The sequence below is a fragment of the Uranotaenia lowii genome, unplaced genomic scaffold (genome assembly GCF_029784155.1).
Source record: "Uranotaenia lowii strain MFRU-FL unplaced genomic scaffold, ASM2978415v1 HiC_scaffold_30, whole genome shotgun sequence".
In the NCBI taxonomy this organism is placed as follows: Eukaryota; Metazoa; Arthropoda; class Insecta; order Diptera; family Culicidae; genus Uranotaenia; species Uranotaenia lowii.
Window position 1 is genome coordinate 1 of NW_026598201.1, and position 18,481 is coordinate 18,481.

The 18,481-nt window shown below is 38.7% G+C and overlaps 2 protein-coding genes across 4 annotated transcripts; one reads left to right on the forward strand and one right to left on the reverse strand.

The window, feature by feature from the left end:
* Positions 1–11,334: 11,334 nt before the first annotated feature.
* Positions 11,335–13,746, forward strand: LOC129759882 (uncharacterized). Its single transcript, XM_055757424.1, has 3 exons — positions 11,335–11,867; positions 11,935–13,050; positions 13,112–13,746. Exons 1-3 carry the CDS (start codon positions 11,460–11,462, stop codon positions 13,577–13,579), a joined length of 1,992 nt encoding a protein of 663 aa, XP_055613399.1. The 5' UTR covers positions 11,335–11,459; the 3' UTR covers positions 13,580–13,746.
* A 306-nt stretch (positions 13,747–14,052) lies between these two features.
* On the reverse strand, positions 14,053–17,717 carry LOC129759879 (mitochondrial pyruvate carrier 1). Of its 3 annotated transcripts, none has more exons than XM_055757418.1 (5): positions 17,439–17,717; positions 17,206–17,305; positions 16,927–17,136; positions 16,028–16,268; positions 14,053–14,271 (listed from the first exon to the last, which is right to left on the reverse strand). In XM_055757418.1, exons 3-5 carry the CDS (start codon positions 17,096–17,098, stop codon positions 14,223–14,225), a joined length of 462 nt encoding a protein of 153 aa, XP_055613393.1. In that variant the 5' UTR covers positions 17,099–17,136; positions 17,206–17,305; positions 17,439–17,717; the 3' UTR covers positions 14,053–14,222. The 3 variants fall into 3 exon arrangements, with proteins under 3 accessions (XP_055613393.1, XP_055613394.1, XP_055613392.1); XM_055757419.1 differs by having other exon boundaries at positions 17,206–17,333; XM_055757417.1 differs by lacking the exon at positions 17,206–17,305 and having other exon boundaries at positions 17,439–17,716.
* Positions 17,718–18,481: the final 764 nt, after the last annotated feature.

An 18,481-nucleotide genomic window follows, 5' to 3' on the forward strand; every position in this document is an offset into this window, starting at 1 on the left:
AATTCCTTAGAACGTCACAGACACTAAACGGAAGCTATGACTTCACACACGGACGCCTGGTACAGAAGAGACTCGAAAAACGGAAGCAAGCTTCCTTTTCGGCTTTTTCGTTTCATTTTCCAAATATTCCTCCTTTTCCTCCAATATCAATTGACAGCAGCTTGCAGAAATGTAGCCTACTGTGGTGCTATCTTGTTGTGAGACTTTACAAAAACATGAATTTTCTAATATAACATACAAAACTACAAAATGAAAACAAAAATCAAACGATTTGTAACCAACCGGTAACAGATGTTGATATTTTCAGAAATTTCACAGAAAAATCATGCCAAACATCGTTAAACTGAGTAATATTACTTAAAAATAAGCAATAAACGTTACCAAAGTCATAAGATTTTCATAATCAGCTCAGTGGTAGTTATCTAAACAAAATGAAGAAAATCCACGAATTCTGTGAAAACAATTATAGAATCAAGAATGTTAACTGGAATTTTGACAAAGTTAGCTTAAAAACCAACCTTGCTGCATAATTCTGTATAATTGCTTGCTGTATAATTCAATGATCTTATACGGAACATCAAATTAGAAAGCAGTTTTTTACCGTTTGTAGAAAAAAAAACCAAGCCTTCGAGAACAAAATTTCAATTGAGAAAAACTTTTAAAAAAAGTTCCCAGAAAAAAAAATAAGTCTTTGAATTTCAATAACGATTCAACGTCAAACATATATTTTTCTGGCCTTGAAACTTTAAAACTGAAGTGATGACGAATTGTAACAACAGTTCGTACTGAAAAGGGGTACCTAGAACACGGTTCAAATCTTTTCACAAACTGTAGAAAAACCTTCAAAAATTTAGCTTTTGAATAAAAAAGGGAAGTGCATTATGTTTCTGTTAGTAAGAATAAATATTCGTGAAAATGTTCAAATCAATAAAAAATAATCAATAATGATTAAGATTTTTGAGTGGAGCCCGTCGAAAAGATTTCAAAATCAAATTGGCCCGTTTCTACAAAAGGATGCTCAACCCTGCTCTAGAGGAACTTTTCTGCTGAAAAACTTTGTCAAAGACCTTGACTTACTATCTCTTCAGATAATCGACAGGTAAAAGTCGAATGGAGATCGCAGCTGACTTTTTTTCAACCCAAACATAAATTTGTTGAGTAATTCATGTCCTTTTCTTAAATTTACTACAGAAATATGTATATGAAACGCCATAAGATATGCAATTGAGGGAAGAAGTTAGCGCCTTCAAGCTATTGAAAGTATCTCAAAAGTTGTGAGACAAGTTGTTAGCCAATCGTTAGAAAGTGCTGTGAACCCCTAGCGATCCCTAGGGTCGGTACGCTTGCTACACAAATACTATGTTGCAGGGAAGTTCGGGAAGACAAAGGTAAAACTCCTAGGCTTAACAATTGGTACCTTTATTAACGTTTGCAGTTTTCACCAAAAACTTCCTAAGCACTATCTAACCTTTTTTCTCGGGAACGTAATCCTTCTTCAGTTTCCAATTTTCCATTTATATAATTTCTGAGCTGTGAGTTCACCAACTGGTTGGTCATTTCATTCTCAATCGGCCTTGAACCATCCCCAATCGTTGCCCTCGTTCTTTGCTCGTTTTTCGCTTCGCCATTTCGCTCTACGTTTTTGTCACTTCGCTCTAAGTTTTTCCTAAGTTCTGATGGTGGGTTGTCGAGGGAACTTTTTCGCGGTGTTGATCGCCGGGTTGGTTAGCTTGGTGAATTGCCTCGCCAAGAAGAAACCCTCAATTCCCACGAACACCCCTGCAACATTATTTAATTTCTCTACAGCAAGTTCACTGCGACCTCCTTCGAATGACTACCCAAAGATTACAAAGTTAAAAATGATTTTTGATGTGTAAGGTTATAATCCCTAATAATCAACTTTTTCAACACCCACGCTCATAATCAAAGAAATGTTAATGGTGGTGCCTAACTCCAGGGGCAAAAATATTCAAATAAATTCAAGAATTTTTTTTCTGGATCTCCTACTAATGTTAAAAGCCACAATCATCCTCCAACGGAGCAGTAAATAAAGTGAATCATGAACTCCTATAGACTATCGTTTGAATTTGTGCCATAAGTTGTAAGAAATCCCAATCTCAAGCAAATATGATATCAAAAGTATCATGTCATGAATATGAAGCAATCCGTGGGGTTTGTCAAGTAGATAATAAAAAAAAAATAATGTTAAATCTTTACTCACCATGACATTCGTTGCATTCATCGTTGTTCCATTTCTCGAACGAATTGAACCTCGGAACTTTCCAGACGTGAGACTTCGTTCTAATCGAAAACACCACCCTTCCAGTAGTTCTGCGAAATGTGTACGTTCACTTCCGGTTTTCCGCTCAGATTTTTCTAATCATTTGTCGCCAACCCAGCAAATCACGACAACGCTACACTTTACGCTTGCCTCCAATCCATCACTTAACACTATAGAATTACTGCTGCTGATCTATCGATGCATGTATATTCGTATACCTATTTGACCGTGTGGAATTTCCATGAATTGCGTTCTCCCAAATGGCTAATTACATCACAGCACGACACTACACGACACCAAACTTTGAAGAAGTTCGGTCGGATGGGGAAAACATTTCCTCGTTCCTTTCCCGTTGCAGAACTCAACCTTGTTCAATTTCCGGTCACAATTTTCATTCTGCTGTCTCGTTCTTTCTTGTCACGATTGCCTGCGACGATGAATGGATGAAAGCTTTCACTGCAAAACCCATTGATAAAACTGTCGATGAAGAAATTCATCCCTGTAGGAAATAAAGGATGATGATTTGAATTTCTCAAAAAATGGCATCACTTGGAGTGCGCGTACGAATACAATGAAAGAGAACTTGAGAAAGTGAGGGAATGAATTTCTCTGAAACCTCATTCAGTTAAGCAAATTTGTAAATGATAGACGCGCGAAATGTAAAGATGAAAAAAATAATAGGTTTTGTAAGTTGGTTCAGAAAAAAATATCGGCAGTGATTAAAATAGGTAAGAACACTACTATGGCGCAGTCGGTAGGATTTGATTTGAGCTTCATCCTTTATTTCCTACAATCCCCCCTTACCAACTTGCTGGTGCATGCGGATATATTACTTTTTTTTACCTTGAAGCTATGTTTTTTTTAAAATTTGATCAATTACAGAAGTAAATTTACATGATTTTTTCCCTCTAAAATGAAAACCATCCTATAAAAGCTTCTTCCCGCAACAGTCGCTCAAAGTCATCCTGTTCGTGTGACATTTGGATCTGTCCTCTTAGCTGCCGTTTTTCAGCCGCGCCGAGTTGGAAATCGAACATAAAAACGCTTCAGCTAAGAGGGTGCTAAACCATAAGAATCACCACCAAACCACAAACGTTCAACGTTCATCACCATCAACAAAGACAACTTCAGTGAGCATCAGCAGTAGGAAAATGATGATGAAGGAAAATGCCTAGCACCAGGAAATGGCACCACCAGGACAGACAGGAAAACACACTCCGAGTGAACCTGCCGATCAGGTTGTACGACACCGATTAAACGAACGAACCAACCCGTAGATACTGGTTTTCCGCGTTTTTCCCGAGAGCGACGGAATTTCACGATTTTCTGCCAGTTGCTCCCCAACCGATGTTGTTTTGAGTGCTCTCTGTTGTTCACGAAGAAAAGCTCTCCGCAACCGAGAGTTCTATCGGCATGCTGCATATCTTTGGGCGTTCATTTTTTTGAGAGTGTTTGCTACCACTCTTGAGTAAAAATAAATACATGTACATATGTCTGTACAAACAGTTGATAGCCGCTTCAACATGAGAGGAATGCCATAGTCGACTAAATGGTGCTGTGAAAATACGGCATCTTCCTAATCAAGTTTTGATAATTTTCCCACGAGCAGAATAACTTGTTGGATTTGAGAGATGTTCGATTTCAGTTTGTGGGGGTGTCTTTCGAATAGAACAAGGGAACTTACTTGTTAAAACTTGTAATGGCTGAAGTTATCAATATAGAATTTTAGCAATGTCTCCAAAAAGATTTTTTTAGTGTTGTGTTAAAAAAATCTTCTAAAAAACAATTTTTTAAGCAGAAATCAAGTGCTGTTGAATTCCACATTATTAATTTATGAAGATCTTCCTAATTTTGTAATCCTCTTGTTTTCAATGTGACAATTTCGCTTGAGACCCGATGAAAAGTTGAAAAAAATACGTTGTTTAAACGCCTAAATGAAGGCTAGAATATTTCCAAAAATTTAAGGAACTCAATCGGTTGAAATCGTGCTGATTGAAATAGAAAGTAGGGCTAGAAAAGTTTTTTTGTTGTTGACTGAAATCTAAAAATATCATAAACTCAATTGTTCTTACTGTCAAGCACTCGATACTTATTTCGCGCTGGTAATTTTTCAACGGAACAGTTGTTAGATTCCCATAGTTCGCAAGAAGTGGCATTGCGATTCAAGTTACAGAACTCACAAGCAGTTATAAACCCATATCGACTGGGCTCCTTCTGTTTCACTGAGCGACACAGAATTTCCCTCGCCTGGTCCACCGCGCCTGGAAAACAGTTTGTTCACTTTTTCCTTATGGTTTCCAGTTATCGGGATGGCGATTCCTGCTGCTTGCTACACATATTACCTATTCCACTTGAAATAATTGATCACTTGAGGAGAAAATCACACTGATCGTCGCTGCACAGGTTTGGAAAACGAATAAAACACAGAAATAAACAAAAATCGATACATTTGCCTCGATTTAGTGCCACTGAAAAACACTCCCCTGAACCGAACCAATAACACACTCTGTGATCCTAGGTCAATGAACAGGTTAAAAGTTTTCCTTCACACGTTTGCGTTGCGGGATTCTTACATTTGATGATGACGAACAACTGGAAAAAGGGCGAGCCAAGCAGTTGAAACGATGTGGAGGTAGAGCTGGTTAGATTTGCATCTTCGATTAGTTGAAAAGTTTATCAGATTAAGCCAACAGGAAGCCAAAGTAGAGAAAAAACGCTCTAACCAAGATTTTCGCGGAGCTAGCTCAGTTTTCGGTTATATCACGGTCAAGTTCCCTACTCGGACTGAGAAAATTCCCCCCACTGGAGGAGAGTTTTATGTAATCGCTGCCGATGGATGGGTGGCATTTCGTTTTCTCCCGTGCCTGCATGAATCAGGACATTGCGGAACTCAGCGCTCTTTACGGAGGGTTGATTTTTGTTTTTCTCAGGCTGCCGCCGGAAGGCCAGGTTAAGTGCCTCAGTTTGATGAATTCTATAAGTAAACAGTCCGCGTCTGGTGCACGTGTGTTGACAGATGGGATTTGCCAAGCACCTAGGAAAATTCGAAATCTTTTCGACGATTGTACATCATCAAATCCGAAATGTGAAATTTTTTGGAAATGTTCAGATATTTTGAATTTTTCTGTCGCTTTATTGTTTTATTATCTGAGCATTCATTTTAAATGTTTAGTTTAAAAATGACCTATTCAAGCTTTTCTCACCTTTTTTTTCTGTTTTCCCGAATCTCAAATCTTGCTGAATTTTTTGCATTAAAAAAGGTTATCAGAAGAGCAACTTTGGATTAAAATTTTGTGATGGAAAGCATAAACGCCTGAAGGTTATGATTTATTTATTTACATTGAGGCGTTTTACTGGTGTCTTGACTAAAAATTAAGTGCTGTAAAATCTGACAGCACCGAACGATTATATGAAAAGTACGCAGCCAATTAATGTGCAACTGTCATGGTGTTTTTGTTGTTGGATGTATTTTTTTTTCTTTCGCGAATGAGGGAGTTTCGAAGAAAGTGTCCATCAAAAAGGTAAAGGGAGAAGAAGAGTGCCTGCGTGGATCGGTCGCGTTGAATATAGTGCTCCAATTTAAATCAATTTTACGCGAGTGAAAACTTCAGTTGTGCGCTGGAAATATTAAAATCTTATCGGAAGAAGGTCTTTTAATAACGATTAGAGAATTTCGGTGCCTCTCGACGCGAGTGTTGAGCGAGATTATGGTTTTAAAAGTTCAAGTGAAAGTGGAAAAATGGCGGCCATTAATTAGCCGCGTGTTAAAAGCGAGAAGTGAAGAAGTACAGTAGTGGACAAAAATTTATCACGAAATAAAAGTGCAGTGATAATCGAGTGAAGAGTGGAAAAGAAGAAATTAACAAGAAAAGTGAGAAAAAATAGAATAAAGGAGATCAAAAAGAAATGACGACAAGAAATCAAGGCAGGCTGACACGTAGTCAAGCGGACAACATGCCACAAAGAACAACAACAACACAAATGAAAAGAAGAGTTTCGCAGACAAATGAAGCAACATCATCCCAAGGAAAGTTGAAGGCTGGAATGATATCGAATACACAAAGGAAAGAAATAAATGAGAAAGAAGGTGAGGTGTTGGACACGGTATACGTCGAACCGATACACTTTACACAAGAAGCATTGGATAAATATCCCAAACACCCGGTCGAACTAGGAAAGTTACTCTACGGAAAGGGATTCAAAACAAATGAGATATTTAAAATCGGAAAATTTAGATACAAGATCATTCTACAGGATAAGAAGGACTACTCAGGTATGATCAAAATGAAATTAGATTCTAATAACGCAAAAATTTTTATTCCCGGAGCAAATAAGGAAACGATATGGTTCATCAAAGGGGTTCCATTGGACTTCGATGTAGAACCCAAGGATATCGAAACGGAACAGAGAATTCTGAAGATTGAGAGGACCAAAAGGTTAAACGAAAAAAAACAGCTAGTAAACACAACCAATCTGAAAGTTACTGTCCAAGGCAAAGAAAAATTAAACTCAGTAAAAATTTTCGGATGCAATTTTTTTGTGGAGCTCTACATTTTTCCGGTTAAACAGTGTGGAAACTGTTGGAGGTTTGGCCACAAAACAGCGTTATGCAGAGATGCAAAAGGAAGATGCGAAAATTGCGGAAAAGCACACAAAACAGCAGATTGTGACCAGGATACTGTGTGCATAAACTGCAAAGGAGGACACCTGGCATCGGAAAAGACATGCCCCGAAAGATCGAAGAGGAAAACTATAATGAAAGAAATGATGAGTAAGAATATTACATATACAGAAGCCAAAACAAATGTACTAGCAAAAAACCGATTCGCAATTCTGGAAGAAGAGGACTCTCCAATAATTACGCAGGATGAAGTCGGCCCATCCTACGTACCCAATAGGGGTAGAGTAAAGCGTCAAAAACACCGAGATAGAGCGCAAAAGCTTTGGACAGACGTTGTCAAAAACACCTCAATTGAAAGAAGCCAAAAAAGCCCAGGGAGAGAATGGTCAGGAAACATACAGAAGGCAACGGAAGTAGAGCGGTTCATTGAACAACTGCGAAAGGAGATGATGAAACTTTTGAGACCAAACCCTTGGTTGACAACCCTGAAAGAACTAAGAGACCGAATTATACACAAATTAAAAGGGGAGCGCACTGAAATAGAAACGGACCAATTGATCCTAGAGATATACGAAGAATTAAACAAAATATTAGAAACGGATATTTCCGAAAGAATAGACCAAGAAAATCAAAATGGAATCTAAAAGATTAAATATAATCCAGAATAATATTCAGAGCATTAGACCCCTAGAAAAGAGAGAAGAACTTTACGCGTGTATGAAGAAGAATGACGTCGATATAGCGATTTTGCAGGAAATTTGGTTGAAACGATCTGAAAACTTCCAAATGAAAGACTTCGAATTAATATCCAAATGCCGTGAAGAAGGGTATGGCGGTGTCGGAGTACTGGTGAGGCAGGGCCTCAACTATCAAGTACTAAAAACTCCTGAAATATTCCCAATAGAAATGGTAGGAATAACGATCAAACTAAACAAAGGAAATCTAAAAATAATGAATGTTATATCCATATATTTACCCCCTGGAGGGAGCCTTAACACTGAGCTTAAATCAAAGTTTGAGAGACTTTTTAGTTTTTTAGAAAATTTGACTGGAGAGATTGTTGTAGGAGCGGACTTGAATGCACACCACGTATCTTGGAGTCCAATGTTTGACAACTGTGCAAGAGGGAACCTTATCTACCAGCTAGTAATTGAATCAAAATTGATTATGATGAATGACGGGGCTGCAACTAAATTGACTCCCATTGGAGGTCGAGACTCAGCGATCGATCTAAGCCTGGCCACAGCAGGTATTGCTCAGCAGTGTAATTGGGCCGTAAAAGAAGAGAGCTTTGAAAGCCCTCACTTCGTCATCGCTATGGAAATAGGAGGAGCATTCCCCATAGCAAGTGGGAAAAGAAAGAAAATCAACCAGCAAAAAGTAGTGGATTCCATTAATAGTATTAGACCACAATATATCTACAACCCAGACGAAATGGTTGGAATTTTCGAAGAAGCTGTCGAAAAAGCAAGCTACGTGGTAGACAATAAGAAAGCGAACTACTTAAAACGGTGGTGGTCGGAGGAAATAGAGGAGAGCTACAAACAAAAAAGAGAAGTCCTAAAAGAATACAACAAAAGCAGGTCTCAAACAAACTACATCAGGCTCCAAAAGATAAGAGCAGAGTTTAAAAAAATTGTCAGAAGAACCAAAAGGAAGTACGTTCAGGAATTGATGGAACTAGTAGATGAAACAACACCCAGCCGACAGTTATGGAACATTATTAAAGGAATAGACTCAGCGCTGATGGGAAAAAATAGAAAAATCTCGGAAATGGAATTCGACGAAGGGCAGGTAATTATGAATCATTACTTTGGCAATAAACTGAATAGAATAGCTGAACCTTTGGAGACTAATAATAACCAACACGAAGAACATGAGATGGCGATACAGTACGATGAACTAAGCGAGGCACTCAGAAGTAGAAAAAATTTCTCGGCACCTGGGGAAAACGGGATATCTTATGGCATGTTAAAAAAATTAGATAGAGGAATAGTTCTGAAAGTCTTTGAAATGCTGAATAGAGTTTTCGTTGAAGGCAAGATCCCTGAAAGATGGAGGACATCTGATATTAGGCTGTTACCAAAACCAGGAATAGACCCAGCTCTGCCTAATTCAAAGCGACCAATTGCTCTTATGAACGTAGAGATTAAACTAATCAATGCAGTTGTCAAGAATAGAGTGGTAGAATTAGCTAATATGAAAGAATTGATCCCAAAATTGTCCTTCGGATTCCGAGAAAACAGGTCAGCAATCTCATGTATTAATTACGTGATTAATGAAGTATTAGAAGCCAAAGAACAAATGAAAGAAAGTGCCGTAGTTTTTATCGATGTCAAAGGAGCTTATGATTCAGTTAGCACAAACATATTATTGGGAAAATTAACAGAAATGCAGATGCCACGAAGGATACTCAATTGGTTATACCAATACCTTAGAAGCAGAGTTATGACACTGGAAACCATAACAGGGAAAGTAGAAATGGAGATCAGCGAAGGGCTACCGCAGGGTTGTCCCTTATCCCCGGTGCTGTTCAACCTTTACACAGCGTCACTACATGAAATACAAGACGAGCAGTGCAAGCTGATTCAGTACGCAGACGACTTTGCGGTAGTCGGGAAAGGGAACAACATCCAAGAAGCGGTGGAGAATCTGAACATCTTTGTAGAGAAATTATTACGGTCACTGGAAGACCTGAACTTAAGTATAAGTCCGCAGAAGTCAGCAATGATCCCTTTTACGAAGAAAAAAATAGATCACATTAAACTAAAAATTCGAGGAACTAACATAAAGATAGTTAACACACACGTATACTTGGGTTATACTTTGGACAGAGCACTGCTACACCGAAAACACATAGAAACAATGCGGGACAAGGCAGCACAAAAAATAGGGCTACTTAAGTTGTTAGCTAGGAAAAATGTAGGAGCAAACCCTAAAACATTAATAAAGGTCAGCAATGCAGTGTTAAGAAGTAGAATGGAATACGGAGCTGTGATATATGGAAACGCGGCTAGGTCGAATCTCAATAAGCTACAGGTTATACAGAACGCCTACATCAGAATCTCTATGGGATATCTTAAAAGTACTCCTATAAATGTAATGTTAGCCGATACTGGACAGATGCCGTTAAGTTTCAGAAGGGAAGGATTGGCTAAAAAGGATGTTATAAAAATTGTATACAGTCGAAATCCATTGCTCAAGTTTGTAAGTGACACGCTGGCACGAGAAATCCCAAACGGATCATTTTTAACTGAAGTGGCCGACAAGCATAGGGACCTAATATTCCAAGTACACCCTTCGGATAAAGACATAGACAAAAAAAGAAGACTGCAATTTTATGGAGGACTGAATCTTAGAAGAATTGTGAAACATACACTGGAAGAAGAGAACCAAGTTAAAAAACAATCGATCCCTGCTAAGGTCTGGCAAACAATATTTCGGGAAAAAATGGAAGCAAAGTATAAATTCTTCAAAAAAGTTTACACTGACGCATCAAAAACGGCAGCAGGAACAGCCTATGCAATATATGATGAGGACAGAACCGAAACAATTGCGAAAAAGCTGAACGATAACTTTACCATCACTAACGCAGAACTTTTTGCGATTATGCAAGCATTAGAATTAATCAAAAGGAACAAATATGACAAAGCGGTAATCCTCACTGATTCAAAAAGTGCCTGTGACAGCATCCTCAACGAAAAAATTCAAAAAGAGAACTATATTGTTTGGGAAATATATAAGGAACTACTAGAAAGTAACGCAGAGATACGAATCCAGTGGATACCAAGCCATCAGGGTATACTAGGAAATGAAAAAGCCGATGAAGCAGCAGTCAACACAACGCATGAGAGACAGTCAGAATTCCATGGAATCACGAGAGATGATGCTATCATAGTCAGTCAAAAAGAAGTTTGGACAGATTGGAAAAACTTTTACACGATACAATCCGAAAAACGAGGAAAACTACATCACAAGATAAACAAACAACCAAACAAAAATATTTGGTCAGAAACCTTGAACCTAAATGCAAGAGAAGTCAAAATGCTAAGCAGAATCAGAAGCGAACACACGAGTACGAAAGAAAGACTAGCGCGCTGGGGCATCGAGGAACACGATCGATGTGAACACTGTGATGAAACAGAGGATATAAGACACATTTTATACTACTGCACGAAATACAACCAAATACGCAATAAATACAATTGCTTAGAATATGTTAAACCCCTGGAAAATATATTCAGAGACGAATGTGAAATGGATATGAAAGAAATAACAAATTTCTTAAAAGAAGTGAACATTCAAATCTAGAAACCGACAAGACGTCGGAAACAACATGATCATGAATACACAAAAATACAGACGAGATGGACCAACCTTGGTCCCAGTCCAAAAAGCAAAGGAAAAAAAAAAAAAAAAAAAGGTAAAGCTGCATTTCCAAAGTGCAATAAATTCACTGTTTTTCCGTGAAGTTGTCCGCGGTGGATAATTTTCTCGTTTTCCGTTGTGTAATTTCTGTAAGGGGCTGTGTGGTTCCCGAAAATTAAACCGTGGAGAATGGCTTCCACCAGCTGGTATTCGCAACAGAACGGCCGGACGCAACAGCAGGATCAGAATTTACGGCCACGAAAACGAAGGCTGTCCTCGTTCCAGCAGCAGGCCAACGAGGAAAGTGAAATGATTCCGGTCATCAAGCTGGAAGATGATGACGATGAGGAAGAAGAAGACTATGTGGAGGAAGTTCCGATTCCGGGGCCCAGTAAACGTCGTCCTCAACCGGCAGAGAAAGCCGGCGAGTCTTCACCGGTTGCTGGCGACGAGGACGCTCCCGATGAAGAGCAACGTCAGCACCGTTTCTGTCGTTTATGTTTGTCCCGTGAACAGCAGCTAAATCCTCTCTTTCCGCCGAATGGAACTCCGGACGATACACTGATAAAACGGATTTCCGGATGTTTGACCATTGCGGTGGGTATTTTTTTAGCTTGTGATCTAACTTCAACACCTAAATTTGGATTTTTTGTTATTCTTACAGATATCATTCGATGCTGATTACGATTCATATGTTTGTCGGCCCTGTGTCCAAGAGGTGACTAGATTTTTTCTCTACAAGGAACAATGTCTGGTAAACGACCAAATGCTCAAATCCAAGCGTCGTAAGCAAAATCCGGATGGTACCGATAATGATGTCCAGCTAGAGGACGGAGATGACGCCGAAATAAGCGACGATGATGATGATTTTGAGGGCGATCCAATCGATTCGGATGAGTTTGACATTCGCGATGACGAAATCGATTCGCAAGAAGGACTCCCGGGAGCTCTAAAACAGCTGCCTCCTAGTAGAGCTCGACGCCCGCATGTCCAGGATTTCTATCACGGAGGCTACCGGTATACTTGTGCAACGATTCGTGCTAATGGTAACGTCAATTGGCGATGCATGTACAAATCTAAGCTACAATGTCGGGCCTCGATCCAGGTGACTCCTAGTGGACTTGTTATGAAAGGGCCTAACCCGCACAATCATTACGCGGAAAAGCGAACTGCTCCTCCTTTTCCAACAAGTGGAACTGTCATCGATACATTAACAGGTCAAAAGCTGGTGTATAAGATCAATACGGGCAATCAGGGTTCGTTCGCGAAAATGCAACTTATCGTAAACGGTTACCTGTTTCGCTTTGAGACCTCAAGTATGAAAAAGACAACCTATTGGAGATGTATTTGCGACGGTTGCAAAGCAGCCATTTCTTTCCATAAAGGCTTCGTCAGTTGTTCCACAAACGGTCAACCGCACAACCACCCAACCCATAGGAATACTATAAACTTAGCACCAGAACCATCTGTTCCTTACAGTATGCCGCCAGGTCAGGTGGTGCAAAGGCAACTGCCGGTAGCCCCTCGGGCGCAACCTTTGATTCCTCAACAGCATACACAATTAATGTCTTCTGTCAATTTGAATCTTAATACAAAATCGGCCAAGTGGAATGTCATGAAGCACCGTGGGTACGAATTTGGCTACCCACGCATCGAGCGCAACATGTCACGCTGGGCCTGCTTCAAGAAGAGTTTGTTCAACTGTCCGGCCATCGTGTTTACGGATCAGTTCGGGCGGGTCGTTCGGGAGAGCGATTGGGCTCACAATCATGCTCCTCATGTAAATAATTGGGTAAGGTTTTTTGTTTGACTTTAAGTTATTCCGTTAATTCCGTCCACAGGATGATTACGATTCTACCAGCGTTATCGAGGGTTATATGCAGGATGTTAAAACCAACGAACAGGTGTACTACAAATTGATTCCGGGAAAACGTGGTCAGAGGTTTGTAGTCTACAAGGGCTATCGTTACTCCTCGGATCGACTGATAAGTGATGGACGCGTCGCCTGGAAGTGCACCAAGTGTAAAGTGTTCATCATGATAGCGGGTAGGTTCTCTACGATCGAAGATCGCGGAGGCGAACACGAGCACCCAATGGCCGATGAGGATGATCTGCAACAGTTGCAACCTGGCCAGGATCAACAGGGTGACGATAGTCATTCGGGACAACCAGAGGGAGATATTGATGTTAAAAATGAATCTATTGATTACGAAGAGCTACTCGGCAAGGACAGTATCGGTTTGGACAATGAAGACAGTTATCCGGATGAACTGATCATTCCGGAGGCGATTTTGGACGGCTTAGAGTGAAGTACTACGAGCCGGGGGACAGTTAAGGTAAGTTTGGCATTTTAGCGTTCTACATTAATAAGGTAAATTATTTTGCACTTCCTTAAATGATTATGGGATGTGGCTGAGGCCGACTAAAATTTCGATTTAAAATAAACTACCAATAGATGTGCATTCTCTAGTGGATTGGCGATAAAGGATGTGAGCGTTATTGTATATCACTGCCATTTAGTTCTCCCTCTTTTTCGGGTTGACGGTTCTAAGAAACTAGGGTTGTTTTAACAGGTAATCAATAATTATATACTTAATTCCTTTTTGCGATTTTTTTTGACAGTAAGTTGATCTTGATTTTTGGCTAGAGGACTACCAATTTGAATTTTTGACAATTTGAACTAAGGGTTATTGGCAAATCTTGTTCAACGCTAAAATGCGACGATACAATTTTGGGCAAATGGTTTTGTTTTTTAAACTGTTGCAATGAAAAAATCCTAAACTTTCATGTATAATGAAATATTTTCATTTATTTACCGTAGCATTTATAAGAATGTTAGTAAAAAGTACATAATGTTTTCGTTTCGTCTTATCAGTTAGTTGGCTTATTACACGAAAGATGTAAATCACAGTGGATCATTTACCGGTCACATAGTTTGTTTTATTTGTTTTATTACACGAGAAAAAATACTATCGACGAAACTGCCGATTCAGCTGGGTCTCTGAAAAGAAAGAGAAGTTTTTTTTCCACAATTTCGAAGAGTTTTTTTTGGAGCATTATCACATAAGAAGCTCATTGAAATTTCGAAACAAATTTGGAACGGGATAAATAGGCAATGAAATTCATAGATGAAATGCAAACTAAAATTTTTTTAGAGAAGGTCAACGATGTCAAGATAATTTAAAATTATCGAAATCTGTACTAATCAATGGCAATCTTTTTCGGTTACAAAATCCCTTTGAGTAAAAAAAACTCCAAACTTTTAGCTCTTGTGGCTAAAAATAAATTTGAAATCAAAGGACCTTATCTGATTTTTGAATGGAATCTTTGAATGCGACTTAAAATTCGTGTTCTGTCAGAATTCCGTTATTCAGAAATTTTGATTCACGTTATCTTGAAAATATTCATACAAGAATATTTTCCTTTATCAGTGATTCGTTGACATTTCGATAATCTCGGATTGATAAATGAAATGAGAGGAAAAGATGGAAAATTATATGAAGCATAACCGAATGAACTCATTTGCTATAAGTACTTAAATAATTAACATAGACCACATGAAGTATCAACAGAAGCAAAATGTAACAAAAAATTGTTAAGTATAAATGTTTGATGATTGGAACAGTGAAGCTGTAGGAAATACTTAAAATAATTACTAAGCTAATGAAACTACAAAAAATAACGAAATTCACAGATAAAAGGGATTGTTCAAACACGGGGCACAAAAACAAACCATAAATTTAATTTTTTTTTATTAACAACTGAGCTTTATTCGGTTTACCTGCATTTGTTTCAATCGGCAGTTTCAGATCGATACATTACATCCTCTATTCTGGTAATTCGATTTCCAATATGTGTAATTGGTTGTAAAATGTTCCCAAGGGTTGGATAAATTCTCGTTTGTTTAAATTTAGAGTGGTACTATAACAAACAAGAAATGAATCTTAACACATTTGTTACACCTACAAAACTATTTTCCCGTATGATTTGAACTATTTCAAGTTTTAGTAATCACTTCGACCAGTTACGTTAATGGACAAGGAACAAAACTACCCTCAATCTGGCTATAAACTGAATTGATCGTATTGTTTGGGCAAAGGTGGTTTGGCGTTACTTCGAAATCATTGGGATTTAAAACATGAGGTATTTGTGGGTCAAGGTTTTTTTTGAATCTCTTACCTAAATTGTGTTCTTGTGCAACAATCAACCTATTATCTACTTTCTACGAATGTGCAAAATTGCGTATAAATATTCAATTATTTCCCTTTTTTGTATGTTTTCAAAATATGTCTTATAAGGACTTTTTTGTTTGCGTTTACTTGAACATTTGTTTTCTAATTCACGGCAGAAAAACCTGCATCTAGTTTAAAAAAACACCAGCACTTCTATACACAAAACTAATCCAAGATGTGAAATGTTGTATTATTAGAAAGACCACTAGTGGAGACAATTCGAGAGCACCGTTCGTTATCTACTATCTGTGAGAAGCACATTGTTTTCGATTGTTTTTTTTTTCGATTAATTTCGTTACTTATGTTTTTGCTAGCATTGCCTACAGCTTCAACGATTCAAATGATAAAAGTGTTAAGATTCCGTTAGCTGATTCTTCTGGGTTGTGTTGTGACATCACTATTAACTTGTTTAGTTACGTTGCGACTTTCGCATAGTACGTGGTTACAGTAGTAGGATAGTTTCAGTATTTGCAATATTAGCTTCGTGCCCATAATTTCTCTTTGAATTGCGATCCATAATCTTACTTTTTCTTCTTATCGTCCGCATGAATGGCTGGGGTTGCCTCCACAGCAGCGGGTGCTGCTGCTGCTGCTGGGGTTGGTGCAATTGCTCGGTTTTTACCTCCCAAATAGTGATACTCGACAAATCGTCCTCCCTGGATTCCTTGAGCCGTGAAGTTTGTGATGTGGCAGCCAAAAAGCAACAAATTGCGAGGCGTTACTTTCCACGCGAAACGCATAAACACGCACGAGTAGAGGCATAATGCTAAAAATGTAAAAATTGATATAGTTTTACACGACTCTTTTGATAAAAATAGTACTGATAAACCATTGAAGAATCAAACATTGATTTGATTGTCACCCTTATATAATTATAGAGTATAAACATAAAACATTTTTGACAAGGGTGCATTGAAGTTGAGTCTTTTCATTTAAATTAAGGATCACCACCGAAGAATACCGTCAAATGTCCCATACATTTGTCGGTATTATTCGGTTATGACCCTTAAATTAATTGAAAAGCTGACTGCACTGGATTGAAAATGATTCAAAAAAGATACAAAATTCGCGTTCGTGAATTTAAACACTTCTTATTTGATGCGAAAAAAGGGCAACGCGATAATCATTTTCAGTTTTCAAATTATTTTCGCTCGGAACAAGTCAATCATATACGTGCTTATTCAAGCTCAAGCGCATCCTCAATGCTATTTAACATCTTGAATAAATATCCACTGTCAATTAGACTTAGGTTGTTCATCAATTTATTGACTTATCAGCTCCGTTGTCGGCACGCGATTGTATACCACGCCGTGCAAACTCTCATGCTCGTGATTGCATCTGCGATTTTATCAATGTGAACAGACGAGATCACATATTGGAATGATCAATTTAAAAATGTAGTTAATCTCCAAACCCAAACATACCAGTGGTCATCGTTCCGGAAATGATCCTTGGGTCCTTGTTGAAATCGGCTAATGCAGCGATCGGGATGCCCCAGTTGGCCACTGGACCCCAGAAGTGGGTGCTCATGAGATAGTCCCGGAACTCCTTGCTCTTCAGGCTGTCGATCAGCTTGCGTCCCATTGTGGCGGCCATCGTTCTCGTGCACTCTTTGTCGAAAATCAAATCTAAACCTGCAATGAATGGGTTTCGAATGAGAACGGTGGTTTTACGATGAGTCCGATAAGATAGTAGAGGCATACACTGTGTCACGCTTCTGAAAGCCTCAGTAATAAAACGAGCCCCGGCACCTGTATCGATAACTCTCTCTGGTAATCACTCGGCTGACTTTTATTGAGATTACTATCGAACGAAAGTGAATATAAATCGTCTGCCGACCAGAAGCATAATTGTACAAATGATACCGTAGACAAGAATCCGTTATATAATTCCTGTGGCAATTGACTTTTATTAATCGAATGACGTGTTTGCTTACCTGATTATCAATCACCGTCTCGAGGATTGGAGAGGAAAATGTGATGTAGTTGATCGGTGGCTCGTTGAAAGGGGTCCAAGGATTATGGAACGTGGGAAATGGGGTGCAATTATTCTGGATTGCAACGGATCACAGCTGTTTGCTTATTGCCAATAGAGTTCTACGCATGAAACAAATTTCATTGGCCTTGAATAGTAGCTAATAAATACGTAACAAGGAAATGACCGCTGCCTCCGTTCTCCGCGAAAGAAAGCACTTGGGTGTGCGGATAAATAAAAACAACATTCGTCGCGTGTTTTGACAGCATGACTGCAGGCTAAACGCTAAAATCACAAATTTGAGGCTTGAACTTTGAAATGCAAAACGAATTTTACTCAAATTTGAGAACCGCGACATCGGTTCTGAAGAATGTGGCATATCTTATGATTTTGATAAGGGGCCGTTCACATACCACGTGGACAACTTAGGGTGAGGGGGGGTGTATGGAAATGTCCACGCTTGTCCACGGTGAGGGGGGTAGGGGTTTGGGTCATGTCCACGTGGGCATACTTACTGTTTGAATCTTAAAATTACAAAGCTTCCTAGTTTAAGTTTAAACAATTAAAAACCACTTGAAAGCAAGTATCTAATAAATATGATAATTAAGAAATTTAAAAAATTTAAAATAATTTTATATCAGGTAAATCAGGTAATGCTATTTCTTTATTTTTTTAAATCAACCATTCCAATAACAAATAGGCAAAAAGTAGTGTTTTCTAACTGTCAAATGAGTTTTTGAAAAAAAAAAAACAATATCAAATCTGTCCACGTGGACATCTGGGGAAGAGGGTAGGGTAGGGGTTTGCCAAATGTTCACGCTTGTCCACGGAGGGGGAGGGGGGTGTCAAAAATCTTATTTTTCTGTCCACGTGGTATCTGAAAGGCCCCTAAAAAGAGTTCCAGATGGCACGGATGTATCCATGGGCATGCCCTGATATTTTAAAATAAAATTTAGTTAAAAATTGATCCGGTTCGATTGCCTAAATATCCTCCTCCTTCCATGA

Coding starts and splice junctions, on each gene's coding strand:
- LOC129759882 (XM_055757424.1), top strand. CDS start 11,460: ATGGCTTCCACCAGCTGGTATTCGCAACAGAACGGCCGGACGCAACAG. Junction 11,868..11,934: donor CCGGATGTTTGACCATTGCG/GTGGGTATTTTT, acceptor TTATTCTTACAG/ATATCATTCGATGCTGATTA. Junction 13,051..13,111: donor CTCACAATCATGCTCCTCAT/GTAAATAATTGG, acceptor TTCCGTCCACAG/GATGATTACGATTCTACCAG.
- LOC129759879 (XM_055757418.1), bottom strand. CDS start 17,098: ATGGCCGCCACAATGGGACGCAAGCTGATCGACAGCCTGAAGAGCAAG. Junction 16,269..16,926: donor TTCCGGAACGATGACCACTG/GTATGTTTGGGT, acceptor TTACATTTTTAG/CATTATGCCTCTACTCGTGC. Junction 14,272..16,027: donor GCGGACGATAAGAAGAAAAA/GTAAGATTATGG, acceptor CTTTCTTTTCAG/AGACCCAGCTGAATCGGCAG.